The sequence below is a fragment of the Argiope bruennichi genome, chromosome 10 (genome assembly GCF_947563725.1).
Source record: "Argiope bruennichi chromosome 10, qqArgBrue1.1, whole genome shotgun sequence".
NCBI classification, from domain to species: domain Eukaryota; kingdom Metazoa; phylum Arthropoda; class Arachnida; order Araneae; family Araneidae; genus Argiope; species Argiope bruennichi.
Genome location: NC_079160.1, coordinates 1664820 through 1685640, shown reverse-complemented (window position 1 = coordinate 1685640; position 20821 = coordinate 1664820). Strand labels below are relative to the sequence as shown.

At 25.6% G+C, this 20821-nt stretch overlaps 2 protein-coding genes across 3 annotated transcripts in view; one reads left to right on the top strand and one right to left on the bottom strand.

Moving 5' to 3' along the window:
• LOC129988467 (myotubularin-related protein 14-like) overlaps window positions 1-15214 on the bottom strand; it is a 29610-nt gene extending 14396 nt beyond the window's left edge. The window contains exons 1-13 of the mRNA XM_056096701.1: window positions 14944-15214; window positions 13352-13408; window positions 10095-10201; window positions 9897-10014; window positions 9678-9753; window positions 9550-9592; window positions 8173-8289; window positions 7967-8040; window positions 6491-6561; window positions 3964-4041; window positions 3446-3509; window positions 3200-3362; window positions 2-38 (exon numbers count right to left, since the gene is read on the bottom strand). Of these exons, the coding sequence (XP_055952676.1) occupies window positions 2-38; window positions 3200-3362; window positions 3446-3509; window positions 3964-4041; window positions 6491-6561; window positions 7967-8040; window positions 8173-8289; window positions 9550-9592; window positions 9678-9753; window positions 9897-10014; window positions 10095-10201; window positions 13352-13408; window positions 14944-15030 (1092 nt within the window). The 5' untranslated portion in view covers window positions 15031-15214. The remainder of the gene's footprint in view (window position 1; window positions 39-3199; window positions 3363-3445; window positions 3510-3963; window positions 4042-6490; window positions 6562-7966; window positions 8041-8172; window positions 8290-9549; window positions 9593-9677; window positions 9754-9896; window positions 10015-10094; window positions 10202-13351; window positions 13409-14943) is intronic.
• Window positions 15215-15972: 758 nt separating this feature from the next.
• The window catches only part of LOC129987991 (ankyrin repeat domain-containing protein 13D-like), a 76498-nt gene continuing 71649 nt past the window's right edge, over window positions 15973-20821 (top strand). For both annotated transcript variants that reach the window (XM_056096056.1, XM_056096057.1), the window contains exons 1-3: window positions 15973-16173; window positions 19410-19545; window positions 20158-20282. In XM_056096056.1, coding sequence (XP_055952031.1) covers window positions 16078-16173; window positions 19410-19545; window positions 20158-20282 — 357 coding nt within the window. In that variant the 5' untranslated portion in view covers window positions 15973-16077. The remainder of the gene's footprint in view (window positions 16174-19409; window positions 19546-20157; window positions 20283-20821) is intronic.

Below are 20821 nucleotides of genomic sequence, written 5' to 3'. Positions count from 1 at the left end.
CTTCCTCGCCAACTTTTAATCGTGATGGTAGATCATGACTGTAAAATAGAAAAATAAATCACACTTGAATAAAAATCTAAAATGCAGTTTAATAGAAAGATGTATATTATCTAAATATAGTTTAAGATGTTAAAATTATATAGAAACATCTAAAATAAAGAAGTGCTAAACTCCCATATTTTTTTAATGAAATTTTCTTTTTCAATGTTTATAGACCATGCAATGCTTAGCCAAATGCAAAAAAGTTTAATCTTAAATTATAAATTATCGATCTTGTAATAAATTATATTTGCTGAAAGAAAAGTAAGCAAAGAAAATATATTAACAAAAAATTACATATGCATATATAAGATTAAGTATATATATACATACATATTATAGAAAACAGCAGGACTACTGAGACAGTTTTCCCAAATTTATAGTATAGATTAATTAATTAGATGGTGCAAGACTACTTGTTTTGAGTAAAATATTGTAGCAACTCCAGGTAAGACAGACATCGAATCGACAGACTTGTCTCCAATCAATAACCAAAATTTTTGAGAAGTTGGAAACTTAAATGTGTATTGCCTTATGTGAAAAATCGACTAATTGTTCTTTTTCATTTAAAAGAGTACTGTATATAAGAATATTAAATGAAAATGGATTATGCAAACCATCTAATTCATTATTTCGAGTTTTTAAAACAAACTTTTTGCTTAGTACTAATTTAATATTAATGATATGATTATTTAATATTTATGGTAATATTTTTAAAATGATAAATTCATATAATTTTCTTTAGAAAATTGCGATATGTACAGAAAGGTGCCTGTATTGTTTGTTCAATTTTCTTAGCAAAGAATAAGATAATTCTTTAAAACTTCCATTTTAATGCTTAAATGTTTGAGCTCTTCCCTTGTAGACTTAAATTCAAATCCTTAAGTCTTTCAAAAATGTCTGCCAACCTCACCAAGTTTTATGAGCTATTATTCATTAATGTATTAAGTTGCCAATATGTGTTTTTTTTATTGCCAAAAAGAATATTAACTTCATCATTATTTAAAACATTATTAAATTCTATTACAGTTTGTTAAATCCATTCTTAATCTATTGTAATCAAGGGGGGGGATATAAGCTTCCTTTCTGAAATCGAAAATGTTTTGCAAGAGAACTATACGACTTTAGTATGTAGCAATAATGCCTAATACAGCGAACACACATTTTATTAGACAACTGAAAAGAGATGACTGTTGGTTTTAAAGTGATTCATTACAATTACAACACTCCAAAATAATATGTACAGAATAGCAGAATGTTTTAATGCCTTTAACAGGCATAGTTTGTCTATATATCTTACAATGGATGAATACTATATGTAGAAAGATTTTTATAACTAACTCTTAGAGTCCTTATAAACTTGTTTACAGTAGTAAAACCAAAACAGTGTGCATTAGGTAAAGTAATTTGTTTCAAAATGCCTATTAATAATTCCAAATACTTCCCTCCAATTTTTTTATTAGTTTTTCTTCTTAAATATATCATCTAAATTATTACATGAAGCAGTTTAGTAACATTAATAGTTTTTCTAAATCATATAATAAATATTGCAGAATTATGTAATCGATTTAACCTAACTGATTCCATATTATCTGATACAGTACAAATCTAGCAAGAAAAGATATCTCCTGATTATGACCTCATTTTTAGTCATTACTATACGTTTCTCCATACATAATTGATGTCATTTCAGTTATTGAAGAAAGAATAAGCTATTTTCGTAATTGTACGTGGTTTCGAATGTTTCCTTATTAAATATGTAATTCTAATAATGCTTAATAAAGCCCTTTCAAGAAAGTTTCTAATTTGGCAAGTTTCATAATTTCATATGATGATTCATTCCTGCGATTAACACATAATCAATGCTTTTTCTCATTAATAACATAATATTTTAATTCTATTAAATAAACTCTCCTTAATATTATCTCAATTTTTTTATAAGATAATAGCATTTTGAAGTCAAAACAGCATCAGTGGAGCATTCACATTTTTTTCTAAGTTCATTTGATGCTAGTCCATCATTCTTATGTTTATTTTGTTACGTTTTGTTCATTGTTAACATGAATTTTCTAATGGAGACCAATCACATGACATCATAACCCTATAAAAAACAATTATCTAGTTCACATATCTAACTTTCAAAAAGTTCCGTAAGTTCGCCTTTTTAGTCACTTTGTAAATTACACATTGAATTTGGCAATCTGCAACTTTTCAAATTCCTCTACCAGATAATCTTAATAATGTAAACTGATGAAGTTTTAATTATATAGATTTTTGGTACTCCGCAATTCTTATTTATATGACCATTTAAAAAAATCATTAAATGTCAGTACACGATAAAATATTTCCTTACAGATATTCATAAAAATGTTCTTATTTCATGAATATACAAATATGTTAATTTAAAGTAACAATTAAAAGCAGCAACTGAAAATTATTTTGTTTTATTTTAAAGCTAGCCTCACAAATTGTTTTCTAAAGGCTGGTAAACAACTCAAACAAAGTTTAAAATACTGTTGCATTTAAGGAAAAATATATACATTTCTATCTACTAACTATGAAATTATGATTTTAAATCCAATTGAAATAAAATATTTAATTTCTGAATAAATTTCTAATTCTGAATTTCTTAAAGTTGTTAATTTTATTTATTAAGATATTTTATTTTAAAATATATTATGTGCTTTCCATAAAGAAATATCAGAAAAGAAAAGAGATTTAGCTTTATACTTGAAATTCAGACAATTATTATTTGATAAATACTTCCTATAAGCAAACTTTCAAAAAAAAAAAAAAAAAAAAAAAATTCCAAAATTGGTTAAATTTACCGTAACACTGTAATTATATGGATAACCATCTTAAATGAATTTTAAAATAAAATTTATTGATATGTCAAACACTTTTAATGATATTTTATAACTTAAATCTAAAAATACAACCTAAAAGCATTTTTTAAAAAATCTGTGAACTAAAACAGCAAATGAAATTGCATAAAAGAAAGAAACAACCAAAAAAAAAATAATGCTTTATATATACTGTTTATAGTTATTTTAATTATTTCTTGTTCATATTCTTCAGTAGCAGTATTCAAAATGTTATATATTGAAGATCTGATCTACAAAAGAATTAAAACTTTATTATACCAGGAAAACTTATTTACCCAAAAAGATACCAGTCGTAAGCTAAAGTTAAATAGGCCATTTCTACTGCAGACAGACTTGAATGTATTTGACCATCAGCCCATAATGACATACGTAGAAGAGAGACAAACAAAGGAGTACGATCCCAGCCTGATATACAATGAATAAGGATGCTGGAAGTCCCTAAAAGTATATTTATGTTGACTTATCAAATAATTTTAACATTTATGCTTTAAAATAATTTACCATCAACTTTAAAAACTTACCCTCAACAACATATGTTACAAGCAATTTTAAGTAGTTTTGTGTTAGTTTGACAAGATCCCACACCTGAAACAAATACACACTCAAAAACCTCCATTAAAAGAACAAATAAAATACATTAAAAGGAAAAATAAATAAAGGAATAAGGCAAATAGGATACAAAAAATGTAAATTAAGCATTCTGAAGATTTCAGGCCCAGTATGACATATAATACGATTGATATTTAACAATATATACCAATAATCTGCTTTCCTGAAATTTAAGAATAATATAGTTCTTAATTAAAACGTATTTATTTGAAAACAGAACATTTCATGTCCTCACATATTTACTATAGAAAAATATTAATTCTAATTAAAATTTCAAAAATTTGATCTAAAACATTGAAAATCCTCATATTACATTTCAATTAAAATATAATCAAGTTTGAAAATGACACAATTCAAATCATACATATCAACCTAATTTTAAAAGAATCAACAGAAAATTTAATTTCAAGTGAAAAAAAACCCCACTTACTTTGTAATTTGACCAATGAATTCCAAGAGCAGATGCTATGGAATCAGATGGCAATGTCAAAGATGAATCAACATAATTCTGTAGGGAGGGAAAATTATGTTCATATATGGAAACTAATAATGGACTACAAAAAATACATACATACATACATACATACATACATACACACACACACTATATTATATAACAGGCAATAAATCCAATAAAATAAAATCACTCAGAAAAAATAAAATAAATTTATACAGAGCTGCACAATTTAGTAATACTGTAAAAGTAAACAAAATGATGCCCATTTCATAATATAAATACTAAATGAAAAATAATTTCTTTTAAACAATCCAATATTTGAAGTTTATTAATGGTTAATATAGTTTCAAAATATACAACAGAAAATTTTATTCCTTCAATAAATGTAACATTCAAATAGATGATTAAGGATCAATGGGGTTATTTTTCTATTACTGATTTTTCTCAATGGAAAATAAATAAACCGTTGTAAATTAGCAGCATCAGTTACACAAAATACTTTTCAGCCATGGTATTTACACTTGTGAGATTAGGACAATATAGATATTTTCTTTTATATTGTCCTAAGTTTAATAATTGAATAAGCTCTTTTAAAAGCAATTTTTTCTAAGAATTTTTTATGACAACCAAGATAAGTGTGCATTAAAAATGTATATGTAATTGTAAAGATATAGAAACATAATATTAGGCCTCAATTAAAGGATAGTGGATGATTAGATAATTGAAATGTTATAATGAAGTCGACTTACATTACATTATTATTTCAGTTATATAATTCTTATTTTTAAATAATTCAGGAGGAGGCAAAATAATGCTAAAAATACTATAAAAAAAGCTTTGTTTAAAAAAAAAAAAATATACAGAAAATTAAAAAAAAAAAAAAACACTTATTAATGCATTAAAAGGAAGGAAAATATCAAAACTTTGCAACTTAAACCACAAGTTTAAAAAGTGTCAGGGATACATAGAAGAGTTTAAAATGAAATGGAATAGTAATCACATTTATAATTTCAAGTTAATATAATGAATAAGATTTTCTTTCTTTTTTTAAAGTTTATAACATTCATTGTGGCTTTAAAGTAATAGTAATGATCTTCTAAGATCTATTTCTTAGTTATCAACAAGTAGTTCCACATTTCTAATTCTCAAGACAGTCTGCAAAAATTCAAAGGAAGTTTTCTACTCCGAAAATTTTAAATAGTCTTTCCCTTCTTACCTGTAAATATCTGAAATAATAACACAAGAAAAAAAGCTCAACATCCCATGTGGATATTGCTCCAAATGTGTAAACAAATTACAAAAAACATTCAGGATACAACAAACCATATTTATCAATATTGTTGAAAACTCTTAATTCCTTCGAAATTTCAACATTCAATAGGTAAAAAAACTTTGAATTTACTGACTGACCATCAATCTAGATAAATAAAACCTTTCTCAAATCCAGTGTTTCCTCTAATAAAATTATAAAATTCGTATAAAATATTTTCAACCATACAATGAGTCATGAAAATTGAAGCCACATGTCTGATTTGAACCTGTTATTTTTTTACTCAAAAAGTGAATATGTAAATCTATGTATTCCTTTGCAAAGATTTGTTGAAGGCCTCATTAAACATTTGATTATACACATGAAAATTAGTCAGCTATTTAAATAAAACATTACTAATGTATAAAAAAATGCTAAATGAAATTAAATAAAAAGCACTTTATTGGCCAAAGGAGAAAGTTTTAGCAATTTTTTTGATTGGGAAAATATTTTGATTCAAATTTAAAATATCATTACAATAATAACTCTACAAACTTTAAAAAACCTTGCAATTACATCTAAGCATTGTAAAAATACAAGGAATGATATAATATTATCTCTAACTGCTGGGCCTATCGAAGGTTTCTTACCAATTGTGGTGGTAATCTTGCTTCTATCATCTCCTTCTTCCTCCAAACTATATAGAGAGAAAAGACTAGTGATTCATAGCATTTGCATATCATCTTTTTTACGTTAGAATTCTCAAGAAAAAATGAAGCTGCAGACTATATTGTTCTTCTCTTTTCAAAAGTAATGAATACACAAATTGCCTACTTTTTCTAAAGAATTTTCAAGAACATAAAAAAAAAAAAAAAAAAAAAAAAAATCGAATATTTAACCAGGACCCTAAATTTATGAAAATAAGATTTAAATTTCAAGTACTGTGGACAAGGGCACAGTGTAAGTTGTTCAGGGCAGCAAGTTCTAAAAATGTTAAACTGAAAAAAAAAAAAAAAAATGCTGCTTGTAGAATGTTATAATGCTTTTAGTATATTGAGCTACCATGATCCATTCAATGTACATCTCAATGGAATACAATAATTTATTGCAAACAAAAATTTAGAAATGAAGATGACATTTTCTAAAACTTGCATGAATTTTATTAAAATAAATATTTAATCTTGCTTTGTAATACAGAAAAAGGTTTTGAAAGCTGTTAAAGGCAATAGAAAATCAAGAAATGCAAATTACCTGTTCCCAATCAAACATTAAACCTTCAGCAATGTAATTATTGTCTTTGAATTTCTTAAAAAATTCACAACCTGCAAGAGGATGTTTTATATAGAAAACATTAAATGACAAATTAATATATTCAGCAAATTAAAAAAAGAAATTACTTTTTATAATGTAAATCAAATAATTTTTATCAATTATACATTATATATGTTACTGTGAAATACCAAAACAGGGAATGTTGACTTTCATAAGACATTTTGTAAAATTAAAGCCACCAGTTTTTTTTTTTTTTTAACTATTATAAAAATACTTTTGCCAGTTTTGTTTCTGTTAAATATGGCTTTCTTCTTGAACTGTATGGAATTGTTTCACGGCAAACTAGTTATGACTTGTTTTCTCCATCTGGCCAAGATAAGAGTTATACTTGAACTATAGTATATCAATTGAATGCACTGGAATAAAATTTATTGAAACAGGAGCTTTATACTGAGATTACTACTGCACAGTACATTATTTTCACTTTTTCTTTGCTATTGTCTACAAAAACTACCTAGTCATGGATCATAACTTATTTTGTCATTCCATCAGTGCTGTAAAGGATTGTTTAAACATAAATGGTTATTCATCACCTGTACCTGGTGATAAGAATTTTCAAATTGATCATTATAGAAAATATACGAGATATTTTTGAACAACATCCTATTTTTTGTTTCTACCCTCTATTAAACAAACTATTCCTAACTTTGCAATGAAGTTGCTTTAAAGCTTTCTCGATCACATTATTTAAAGAATGCAGTAATAAATAGAAATTTGCATTATAATGCATAGGAACTTTTCTCTATTCATGTATTCCTTTAAACTGTGTATCATGAATAATAAAATCCTTTGGATTAAGTTTTGAAAAAACATATGTTCCACTATGTCTATTGCTTCCTTATCTTCTCCCAGTAAATCTTGAATTTTAAGATGTTTCACATTCTATTTCTAATCATTTGTAACATCCAACATAAAAATATGTCTGCATTTTTTAAAAAAAATATACAGCCATCCTTTTTATCATTCTTAGATTTTGTTCATCAATATATTTATATGTTTCTGATAAAATTAGATGTCCCTACATTTAGAAGAGGCCATCAAAAACAGTAAAAATAACAAAACCAATTAATATTATGTATATAATTAACACAAAGATATAACCCATGTTTGAAGTGGTTTCGCAAATCTTATCGGAAGAAATCTTGAAAGTATAAAAATATTTTTATAAGCATGTAAGCTACGAAGAATAAACATAATTCCTCAAATTGGAATTATAGATATGATAAAGTTGAAAATCCATTTGAAAAAAAAAAAATCCTTCTTTAAAAATCTTTTAAAACAGAAAAATAGTTTATTTTCAAAACAGCAGAGTCCTCCTCTCCATCAGAATAAAGAACAATTTTACAAGATAAATTCATTATGAATTTATGATAAAATAACAAATATATCAATTACCTGGATACGGAAGTTGAACAATTTTGAAATCACAGTATCTATTTTCTTTATCAATCTTCTCTGAAGAACTGACCCTGCAAAGAAATTCAAATACTATCTTAAGAAAAAACAGATCACAAACAAACTATACTTTTTCATTTACATAAATCAAACATCAACTAATAACATGCATAATTTTAATTTTTCTTATTTTGAAGAAAACTTACTTTAAACCATATTTGACTTTTTTATTTTCAACCATAAGATCACAGATATAATTAACAGATAATTCTTTAAGCAACTTGATATCCTGACTACGCAATTCAGTAAATAAAGGCCCATTCCTATGAAGAGAAAAAAAATTTATAACTACTAAAATCGTATTTTTTGTAACTGTATTTAAAGCAAAAATAAAAAGACTATTATAGATTTTTTCCCCCACCACAAAGATACAAACCATTTTCCTTCTAAAATTCAAAAACTGAAATACATACAATTCTTTAAAGACCCTATGCCCATTTATTTTTTTTCTTTTACAATTTTCTTTATCTTTTTTTATTTCCTAAGTAAAATTATTTAAATTTTTCTCCCGATTCTTTAAGGGAAAAAAGGGGGGGGGATTTCTCACTGATAACTACAGTTAAGATGAGAAAAAATGGAAAATTATATTAGGGAGAAAAAAAATAATAATAAAATTTACTCTTTTGGTCTGCTAACTTTTAGTGACAAAATTGCAGATTTTAACTACATACAGCAATTCTCACTATTAAAAATTAAAAGAATTTTATGTTGTATGTAATATTAAAAGGTATGATTCTTCCATGTAATCTGTATTTGCCTTATCTAAAAAAATTGTGCATTTGTCATAGACAAACATTTACACCTTGAAAGTAAACTGAAAAATAAGAATTTTACAATGAACTTACTGCAAGCATTTGAATAGTTTTCTTTTTAATTAAAAAATTGAGGGCATATTCTGTAATAATCAAAATGTATGAAACAATATTCAATAACAACTTTGTAACCTTCCTCATATTGCCTCCTCCATCCTCTGCAAACAGATTCATTGATGCTCAAGCTAATGATAAATTTCAAACCATAAACACAGCCTTGTACATAATATAATAGAAGCTATCAAATCCTGGTGAAAATGGTGAGGTGGGGTGGCATTTTCATAGTTCTTGTCTCAGGATTGAAATGAATTTGAAAATAGTAACTTAGATGCAAAGGAATCTATCTTTGCCACCCAGCTTGCTAAGAGCAACTTTAATTTTGATAAGTTTTTGAAGAAAATACATCCTCTGAGCTTATATTCAGCAATATATGGCAAGTAGAAAGAGAGAGATTCTCCTTAAAAGTGCTACCATACAATGAAACTAAAAAAATATTTTCCTTTTAACTTCCAAATATTTATATATACTAACTTTTATAAATACTTATTATATATACTAACACATTAAAACAATTTATTGCATGATTATTTCCTTTAATTATTAATTTTTCTAGTTAGATCTAATACATAAATATATGAATGCAGCAATAAAATTCTAATTATAACTTTAAGGCATTCAACTTTCCACACAGAGTTATATATAATAACTTACCGACTAACTGGAGTGGATTTATCTTCCGATTCTGACGTTGAAGCTAAAATAAGGAAAAAATTTTTTGAATGTATTATATATATATAATATATATAATTATTTACACACAACAAAATACAATTACTCACTGTTAAATATACAAACTGACATGTCCCTCCAAAGCATTTCACCACCACACGCTAAAGTTGCAGATCGGCAAACAAACTGAAAGAGGGGGGAGGGAACCTCATTAGCAAATTTATTTTTCTTCAAATAGAATGAATCAAGAACACATTTTTGTTTATTAGGTATATTGATTTTTATTTCTTTAAAGTAATATTTTTAAAGACAAATATATATATACAAACCTTGCCTTTGTATAATATTACAGGAACTGGAAATCTTGTTCTGCATCGAGCTAAATTTGATTTGTTTGCAATTTCTTTAAATTTTGAAGCATCAAAGCTGCTTGCAGAGTAAGGTGCCCTAAAGAAATTCCAAAAAGGTTTCAAACAAGTTCAAATCCTCAAAAATCTCCATTAAAGAATAGAAATACCAGAAAATACCCTTTTGAAGAATCTGAATCTTTCGATGAAAAAGACCTTTCTTCAGTAGGAACTATAATCTGAGATGGATAATTTGCAGATAATGAACCTTTTTCATTCTCAATTTTCTGTAAGAAATAATTAGAAAAATTTACATAAGAAAATGCACGAATTTTGAAATAACTGAACATGACAAATAAAGGAAAATCAAATCATAACCTAGATAATAAAATATATGCATAACTTTACATTATCATCAAAAAATATAAGAAAGAAAATATAGTTAAAAATTCCAAAGGATTCATCTTTGAAAAATTCAGTTCATTTTATGAAATAACAAATTTTTACTTTTAAGAAATAGCATCTGGATGTTATTTCTGCCAAACAAATGCATTATATTCTTTTATGCAGTTAAAGAAATCTTCAATATGCTCATTATCTGCAATTTGGGAATCTGATGGAAAAAGAACAACTGTCTCGCATATCAAAACAGAACTAACCTATACAGAAAAAAAAAAAAGCAGAGGGTAGAAAAAGGGCAAGTTTCTACATTACAAAATCACGAATAGTATTTTTCGTTTTTGGAAGGTATGACTGTGATCTTTATTTCTTGCAATCTTTAGAGACAAGCATTTTTTTAATAGGAAATAAAATAATAAATTTCCATATATTTTCCCTTTTTTTTTTAATGAAAATTTTCAAATTTCCCCCACTTTTTCCTAGTTTTTTTTTTTTTTTTTTAGATAATTTTTTAATCCCCCGTTTTTCCGGTGGTGATGCAACCCTGATATAACATAGAACATATTTTGTATTGTCCCTTTAGGCTAACCTTTCCAATAATTCAATAAACAGCAATACATAATGTTGGAAAGGTAGTTTGAAAAAATCATTAATTGTTATAACACATATTGGAAAACAAAGGTTTTCTTTCCACTTCTCAAGAAAATTAAGTTTTTTTTAAAAAGACCTTTTAAAGATCTTTTTCAAAATTAAGTACACTTTAAAGTGCTTAAAAATAGTTTTCAAATTTAAGCACTTTTCATGATGCTATGCACCCTGTAGAAAAATGTGGTTTTGCGAGATGAGTCATGAATTTAATTGGCAAGAGCCTGTGGTACGGTTGGAAGATGGCCTTTTCCTCACAATTCCATGGACTTAAGTTATCAGTAAGACATATAATAAAATTTTCTATTCTCGTGCTTCTGCTATAAAAAAAACTCAATGCTCTTGTACATCTCTTTGAAGAAAAAAATAAAACTTCTTCCAAGAATTTTCATTTTATTTTTTCATGCATGGAGTAGTAATTGATTTTAACAAGATCGTAACTTTACAGATATCTTTAAAATGTCACACACACACACAAAAAAAAAATACTATTAATGACATTCAAACAATAGACAGATTTTACACATCTAAATATGGAAACAATACCTTAACAGAAAATGTCTTAAAGATATAAAATGTAATCATAGTATATTAACCTAGATTTGTACTCTGGATGACTTTTCCACAGGGAATAAATGAATAAGACATTATAAAAGGTATTGCCAAAAGAAATTTAAAGGTTTGTGCAAATTTAAATATATAGACAATCCCCTATGAACATTTTAGACACAGCATCTTTTAATATATTACTAGTTTTAAACCCAAATGGGCAGGGAAAATCTCAAAAATGATGAGAAGCTTCCAGCATGGTGGTTGGTTCTTGCAGCCCTGGTACACACAAAAAGTATTCACCAGGGCTGATGGATACTCTCCTAAGGACATGCCTTCTTAAAAGATTTGTATCAAAGCCATGATGACCCTTAAAACTCAACTGCTTGTGATATCATGGCATTCGGTTATTCAGATTTTTGTGCGTGCCTATGAGCAGATCAAAGAAGTCAACTACGATTAATAGTTTTAAGATAGTATATTTAGTTTTCCTATACAATGATCGACAGAAGAATAAATCCAGTTGCTCCCCCCCCCCCACACACACACACCATGACTATACACACGTACGCAGGTTTAGTATTTGTTATCTAGCAAAGTTTCAAAAATGAGCAGAATATTCTTTCTTCAAGTGTTTTTACTAGGCACTACACATAATATACAAATTTTATTTACAAAACTGTTTTAAAAGTAAACCAGACATTTCCATGCTTTGCTTTTGTCCCAGAGCATTTCTTAAAAATAAAGAGCCCATGACCCTTCACATTTTAGCTTGGTTGCCATTGCAGCAAATTTAAACATCATAAAAAAGCCATCTTGAAAATTTTTGTCCTCAGGGATTTCAAGATAACAACTCGTATATTAATCACAAGAGTTTTATTGAATTCTGTATTATTTCAGAATCACCAAAAGAATTAATTTCCTAAGCAGGAAAAGGACACATCTTTTCGATAGGCAAAATAATACAAACATGTTAATATGGCTTGAAAAATTCAAAGCACAGGACAACCATCAACAAGATCTAACTAGATACAAGTACAGCAAATTAAAACTAGATTTCTAAACATATAACAGGATGACAATAAAATCTAAACATATAAAGAGCATGTAATTTACAAAGTTTATTCTGGATAGATAAATAATGCCAGGTTAGCAGTCAAGGTGCTCTTACTTAATTCCTCCATGTCGGCAATCTAAACTATGTAATTTCACCCAAATTTAATAACCTATTATGGTAAAATAAGCACGTTTTATTTTGTTCATTCATTCATAAATATGAAAAGAAATTTTGAAAATGAACAGGCTGTTCATTATTCAAATGTCTTTATTAGATGCTATCTAAATTATATATAATTTAGATATTACATAGTTTAAAAAAAAAAGATTCAGCTGTCATTCATCAAAAAAACCCATTCTTTATTCTCTTGAAGAAAATATTAAATTTCATTCAATATTCAAGCTGTATTATGTTGTCATCTATACAGCTATTTAAAATTCAAAATTTTCTTAAACTTTTAAAAGTTACTTTTGTTCTCTCAATCTCTTCCTCTTTCCAAAGTAAGTGGTTTTATGCCAAGTAAAAAATATTAATAAATAAACAGAATGCTTTAATAAATAAATAAATGCAAACATAAGAAGAATAAATAAATAGAAGAATAGAATACAAGTTCTATTAAACTAATTGCAGCATTAGAAGATATGTAACAGTACGAAAAGATAGCATTATTAATTGTAAACGCCATATCACAATATCTGCAATTAGTTAAGTATACTGCATAAGTTAAAATAAACAATAAAATTACTATACAAAATACTTGAATTAAACGTATGCTTAAGATACTTACACAGTAGATATAATCTTTCTCAAAAAGCTCCTCACATTTCCTATGTATTTCATAATTCTATAAAAAAAAAAAAAAAAAAAACATATCTTATTTTCAGTTCAAATGTTAAATTAGAATATGAAAGTGTTGAATTATTAATAATCTCTTAATGAAGATATATTATAATTTAACTTGCAAAAATATTTATAAACTATTTTTCTCCTCAAAATCCTATATATATATATACATAGAATTTGAGCTATTGCATTTGCATTACATTTTTAAAACACATTACTTGACTTTTAATTAGATATATTATCTGCTATATAATTTAACAATTAACACAGTCTTATTTTTAATCAAAAACATTCTGATAAAAATTTCCCATTCACTAACCAGAATCCATTCCAATCTTGCAAATGACTTTGTTCAAACGCATAATAACAATATAGTGAAGCATATTAGATTTAAATGTTTGGCAAGCATAGATTGGTTTTACAGTATTAGGAAAATTATTCATCAATATAGAAAAATCATCAACAATAACATGAGTTTTAATAGAGAAAATAATAGAATTTCTAAGAACGTAATGACAGTTCAGTAAGTACAATAATCAAATGCACTACACTTTCTTGAATCAGGTTTTATTTAAAAATAATATAAGAAATAAGTATCAATAATAACATTAGATGCATTTTTTTTATTGAAACATTAATAAACCCCCATGCACCACAAAGTAACATACGGGGCTTACAAAAGTAAGTATGCAACACATTACATAAAGGAAAAGAATAAAATTTAACAGTCATGAAGTCAACAATAAATTTACAGAAATTTTCAAAAGCACTTCTAGTAGAAATAAGTTTGTGAAAATCCGGAGGCCAATTTATATTAATGCAAACAGATCACAAATAGGAATCCTATATTCCAATTTATTATTCAGATTGTTCAACAAAGAACGGATATGAATGAAGTGTTAATTTTCTCTCATTAAAAAATTCAAGTTCAGAGCACAGAAAAAATGTAAGGTTGTCAGCAGTTTCTTACTGCTATAAACGATCAATACATATTTTTTATAATTATGTAGCAAACTTAATTATTTGAAGCACATTTTACTCATTAGTATTTAAAAATAAAGAATTATTTTGGTTAAACAATGAAAAAAAGTATGGAATTCAAAGAGCATTTTATTTTGAAAGGTTTCATATCTCATATTTATGAGCTCCCAATATATAATTAGAATTCAGATTTTAGCCTTAATAGGATTAAGAGTTATAAAAAACCAGATCTTTAATCTACTTCAACAGAAATCAACTGCCATTACTGAATAACTGATTCATTTCCACAATCGATTACAAATTTTGCTTACTCGCAATCAAACGAAAATGTATGACAACAGAGTAACCAATATTATAATAAATTCCTTATTCTCTTAATTTGATTTATTTTAATATAACAAAAAAATTCACTGACACTCCTCTTATTCATTGAGAAAAATTAGGTTAAACCATTTTCACAATGTAATGAAGCATTTAGAATAAACGACAGATAACATAACAAATACATAAGTTTAAATTACTCAAATAAAATAAAAACAAAGGAATTTAATTAACCTGTTCACCGGTTCTGGCGTCATATTGTCCCTTTCTCGAAAATAGTGCTAGCAATTCCTCAATGTCCTCTGCTTTTATATTAGTCATGACTTTATATCACAGTAAAAATATTTTGAAAACAATATAAATTTTAAAAGAACATTCGATTTGCATAACGCAATTCGTTTTAATTTGAAAATTAATGAAAACAAATCCACGTTGTTGTAGCTCTCACACTTTAACCTGTTAGAATTAGTCACGTGTAGGAATACTCATTGATTGGTTGAATCGGAAACACCAACCTTTAATTCGTACTCCGAAAAGAAACAATTCGTAAAATTCTAAATAAAGCATTATGCTGAAATTTATCATATCACTCAGCTGAGATACATAAAATGTTAGAACGTGATAGAAATTAATAAACATTTCATTATTTTCAAAACCAAATATTCATGTGGGCGCATTTTCAAGAATACTTTTGTTGACCTAAATTTCGATGTTTAATAGACCTTAAAACAGCATTCGTATTATTCCAGAAATATTTTCTTGGGATCTTTTTTTTTAAATTAAAAATATCAAACAAAAATTAAAAATAAAACTGATAAAATAGTTGACTTTATCATTCAGTTTTAAATATTTTACAAAAGCTGCAAGCCACAGAGAAGGAAGCAAGAAGAGAAGTTTGCAAGCGAAAATCGAGCAAAGGAAAAATAATGGATTGTCATTAAGAATGTATGAATAAGATTTTAAATATAAAATGTTCAGTAATACATTATTTATCATGATCATGTTTTTAACATAAATTGTCAGTTAAATTAAAGCATATTTGGAGGAGAAAATATTTACTCAGTAATTTAGTTTCTGTTTGATGTTTAAATTTAAAGAAAGTGTTATTTTAAATTTTGTTCGCTCTTAGAGATCAATTAAAATTACCTCATTATTATTATTTGTAATAGTGAAGTTAGTTTCGCTTTCTGTTTCTAGGAACACAGCATATAAAAATCAAAGCAACCCACTCTTAAATTTTTGCATTTTATGATATGGCATCAACGTGTCAATCGTAAATCGAAGTACCTGATTAAAATGAAGTGTGAAATTTTATGATTTTATAACACTTGTTTTTGAGATTTCTTTTTTTTTAAAGCACTTATAATAATGACCACCGCTCTTATAAAAGCTGAATATCCTTTACATTGGTGTGTATGGCAGAATGATCCATCTGAGTTGCAGAAAGTTTTAGATTCAAAAGTGGTAATTCCCTGTCAAGTTAATAGTTAACAATCTAATTTCTTATATTGAGCAACATTTAGCGAAATATTTCTTGAATTTTTCATATATATATATATATATATGTGTGTGTGTGTAAACAAAATAACATTTCATACTGTGTTAATTAGAAATATTAGTTATGCTATTTTCCAATTTCAAGGAAAATAATTGCATTTAATTCCATACTGTTAAATGTCCCTGTAAAACAAATTATGTTGATTAGGCATTCAGGAGTTGACATTTAGTGCTCAATTTCTTTATTTATTATTTTTCTCATATTTGCCTTTGAAAAATTATTTTTCTTGTCCATCAGGAATTTTATTTATTATGATTATTAAAAATAATTTGTTTCTAATATTCAACATATTAAACACTTACCATAAATACTTTAGAGTTTATTCCTTTATATCAACTAATCCCTGAAAGGCTTTATGTAGACCTCCATAAATTAATTTAAAGAGATATTTGTACCAAATATATTTAAACTTTATTTTAAATTCTTAAACATAGGATTTTTTATTGCATGTCACTTTTCAATGTGACTAACTTTTTACTAATAAGTTGTGAAAAATTTGAAAAACAGAATTTTTCTGAATTAAAGAAGGTTTATATAAATGTATTTTGCTTAATATCTTCTGGTTGTTATTGTATAAGAAAAAGTGTGTTTTGAAAGAAAACAAAATATTTTTTTCTTCATGAAGTATAAAATTTGAATAGCCAAGTCTGATAATTTTTAGAAATTTAAAGTAATATTAAATAAAATTATGAAAACATTTAATTTTACTTCATTTTAATTAATACATTCTAACAAATAACTTTTATTTTAGATTTTCTGATTGATTTTTTCAATATTTTCTGGCTAGAAATGAGCTTAAAATTATTCTGAGAATTAGAGAATTTTTAAATTTCTATTAGCATAAAATGCTGGCAATATTGTTGTAATATTTTCTAGATATCTTACAATATTGTAGAAATATGTAATATATTAAGTTTTTATAAATTAGATATGAATTTATTAATGGAAAATACTATAATTATACTATACTATAAATATTTTGCATATTTTTAGAAGACAATTTGTTCTACTTTTACAGATACTGAATTTTTTTTCTAAAGTTACCAATTTATTCTATAATATATTCTTAGACCTTCTCTAATTAAATTATCTGTATCTGTAAACTTAGCATATCTAACTTGGGAAGTAAACAGAAGCATTGAGTAAATAATGATGCATATTAAATTCAGAAATGCAATTTTAAATGTTTATTCAGCGACTTTCTTTGAAGCATTTCAGATAAATATCAATTATTGCTATGACACACTAATTAAGAAGTGTTGTTTTCACACATAATGCTAAATGGTATTTATTTAATAACAACATGTCATTGATAAATATCCAAATGTCATAATTTAAAAGTTTTCTTTTGTAACTAAAGTTTGACTATATTTCATCATTGGTATATAATTAATATACTAGTGTCTATTAAATGCTTCAATAAATCAGTAAAAATTTTCAATAAAATTGCATATTCATGTTGTAAACTCTTAACTAAATTTTTTTTCATTTATTTTTATTTATAAAGCATCAATAACAATTATTCTACAGAAACAGTTTTGATCTTGCAAATTACTTATCTGAAAATATTCTACAATCATTTTAACCAATTGGAATTAAGATTAAAATAAAGTCCATAAAGAATATTATTCTGTTTAAATTCTTTTATAACTTTAGATTATTCAGTAAATTAAATAAAAAAAATTATTTTGAAATATTTATTTAGAATTTCTTACTTAATTTGTTTCTATTTTAAATGAACAATTAGAACTAAATATTTGTTAAGTTTTAGATTTAAGATAAGCACCCTATATTTTCAGGTCACCCCTAGCTATAGTTTTAACTTATTCAACACTATTTGTTTTCAAATAAATGTATGGATATTTTAGTATATATTAAATATGAGATAATGTGTCAAAGGTAATGGGTGTAATAATCTGTTTTTACAAGTGCAGCTTCTAAGGGCTTCCAACAATATATTGGTAGCATTTATAGAATCCTTTAAAAATTTGAGAACTAATAAAATAATGACTTACTGAAATAAATACTTACTTAATATAATGACTTAGGGTAAAAATGTGTTCACACTTAATACTGTTGTAGAGATAATCCTGTATCATATGATGAATAAAATAATCAGAATTTTAATGTGAGTTGGGGATTTATGATTAACATTTGTTGAATTCTATGAATAAATGGGAAATAAAATATTTGTGTAAAGTATATTAAGAGAAAATAAAATTGCACTCAAATGCAGTTTGTAAACATAAAAAAGGCTAAAAGTTTTAAGAAGTTTGAAAGGTTGTAAAAAGTAAATCAAATAATTATTTCAGTAATTTAATATATATATGGTAGAAAGTATAAATTTATTTTATTTTGGAAAATATTTTTTTGAGAATATTATAAAAAAATTTGAATAAATACTATATGTGTATTTGATTATTCAGGTTTTATTAGGAAATGCTTCTTAAAAAATTCCTAAAATTACATAGTTTCTAAAGATGTTTGATGAACTAAATATTGGATTGCTTCATGCAAAATAATGGAAAATAGTCCCCCCCCCCAAAGATGAGTGTTATGTAATCGTAGGGGGAAAAAAAGTGCAACTGCTTCTGATGTACCAAAAACATTATTGATTGGTTTAAAATGCCTATCTCCAAAGAAAGAGATCATTTGTGCAATAAATTATTAAAAAGTTTTCTTAACACAACTGATGATCCTTAACTAATTGATGAAATTTATGAGATGGGATGTTGATCCTGAAACATTATGGAAATAAATGTTTTGCTTTTAATTAGTATAATTTAATATGTTCATTAATGTTTTACATTTCTTCATTTCAAAGAGTTTTGTTTTGTTTTGTTTTTTCATTTGAATATAAACTATATTTCCCCAAATAACAGGACAATATGAATTAAGTTTTTAAATTCTGCTGTAGCCCATAAGTGACTTAAAATCAACATGCTACTTTTTCATGTGAAAGTGTATTAAAATTATCTTGTTTCATAGAGTTAAAAAAAAAAAATTAAATATGCTTATGATATAAAAATTATATATTATTAGTCTAACTATGTTTCAAGATTGTATGAAATATATACAACATTTTAAAATGTTTTAGAAATTTTAAATTAGCATTATTGTTATTTAATTTCATTTTTTCTAGCATGACATTGAGAAAATGGACCCTCGGGGAAGAACCTCATTGCTTTTAGCTGTGACATTAGGCCGTCTTGAATGTACTAGAATCCTGTTAAAATATAATGCTAATGTTAATGTTGAAAATAAAGAAGGCTTTTCTGGTATGTATATTAAATGTAATTTTAAAGTCTGATATTATTTTTATCTTTGACTGAAAAAGAAATATTAATCTATAATATTATTTTGTTTTGTTTTGTTTTGTAATACTATTATACATTTAGCATTTAGTGAACACTTTTTATTCATTTTTCAGGGAAAATTTGGGATTACAGCATTATGCTTATTAGTGATTATGACATTATTACGAGTATATGGTTTTGAATTCTTGAAAATTGATATATGTGAATTGCGTATATCATTTTTTTTCTATTATATAATATTATAAAAATGCCTTTTTCCCCTTTTAATAATTTTCCCCCTCAAATGTTTATTTAAATTAATACTTTTATTATAATAATATAGAATTTTAAAAAAAATTATATCTGCTTTATTCAGTCTAAAGCAACATTCTTAACTAAATTTATCTTCCAAAATGTTTGTTTATTTGTAGACTAGATAGTCAGGATGAATTAGTGATAAAAATTTTGTTTTTAATTAATGATGTATAATGTAGTAAATTTTACCATTATGAAAATGTAAACTCCTTAAAAATTGATGAAAATTAGTTTTAATTCAATTTCTTGTTTGCTAATGTATCTTATTTCTTGTGATAGTGTTACATGAAGCAATTAGTACTGGAGATCCAGAATTAATTCAAGAAATTTTGGAAAGAAGGGATTATCAAAGATACAGCAGTCGTGTTGGTGGTATTCCTGAGCTTTTGAAAAGAATTCGAGATGTAAGTTTTGTTTTTGATACAGTTGCAATAAACATAATTTTTCCAGAAATGATTGTATTTTTGATATATCCAGAATGTTTGGATTTTTTTACTTAGTCTCAGTAACTTTCTCAAATTTTTTCTCGTTAGATTTAAAATTTCATTTTGATGACCAAATTCGAATTTTTTATAAACAATAACTTGAATATATGGCAATTCATATAGCTTCAAGTGTAACACTAAAAATAAAAATTGAATTTTCTTTAGTAAAACTTTTTTTTTTGTCGTTATCCAAGATGGCAACTATTATTAAAATCGTATATTTCTTAGTCCAGATGAACTAAGAATTGTAATATTTATAATTAAAAGAAATATGATATTTATAATATTTTATTTAATTTTTAAGATTTTTGTTTGAAATTAAGGGAATTATCATGATAATTTAATTTTTATTAAATTCATTAGGATAAATATTTTATTATAAATATATTTATTAAATTTATTAGAAATTTTGAAAAAGTCAATTTAAAAAAACAACAAAGATTCATCCGAAAGAAAGA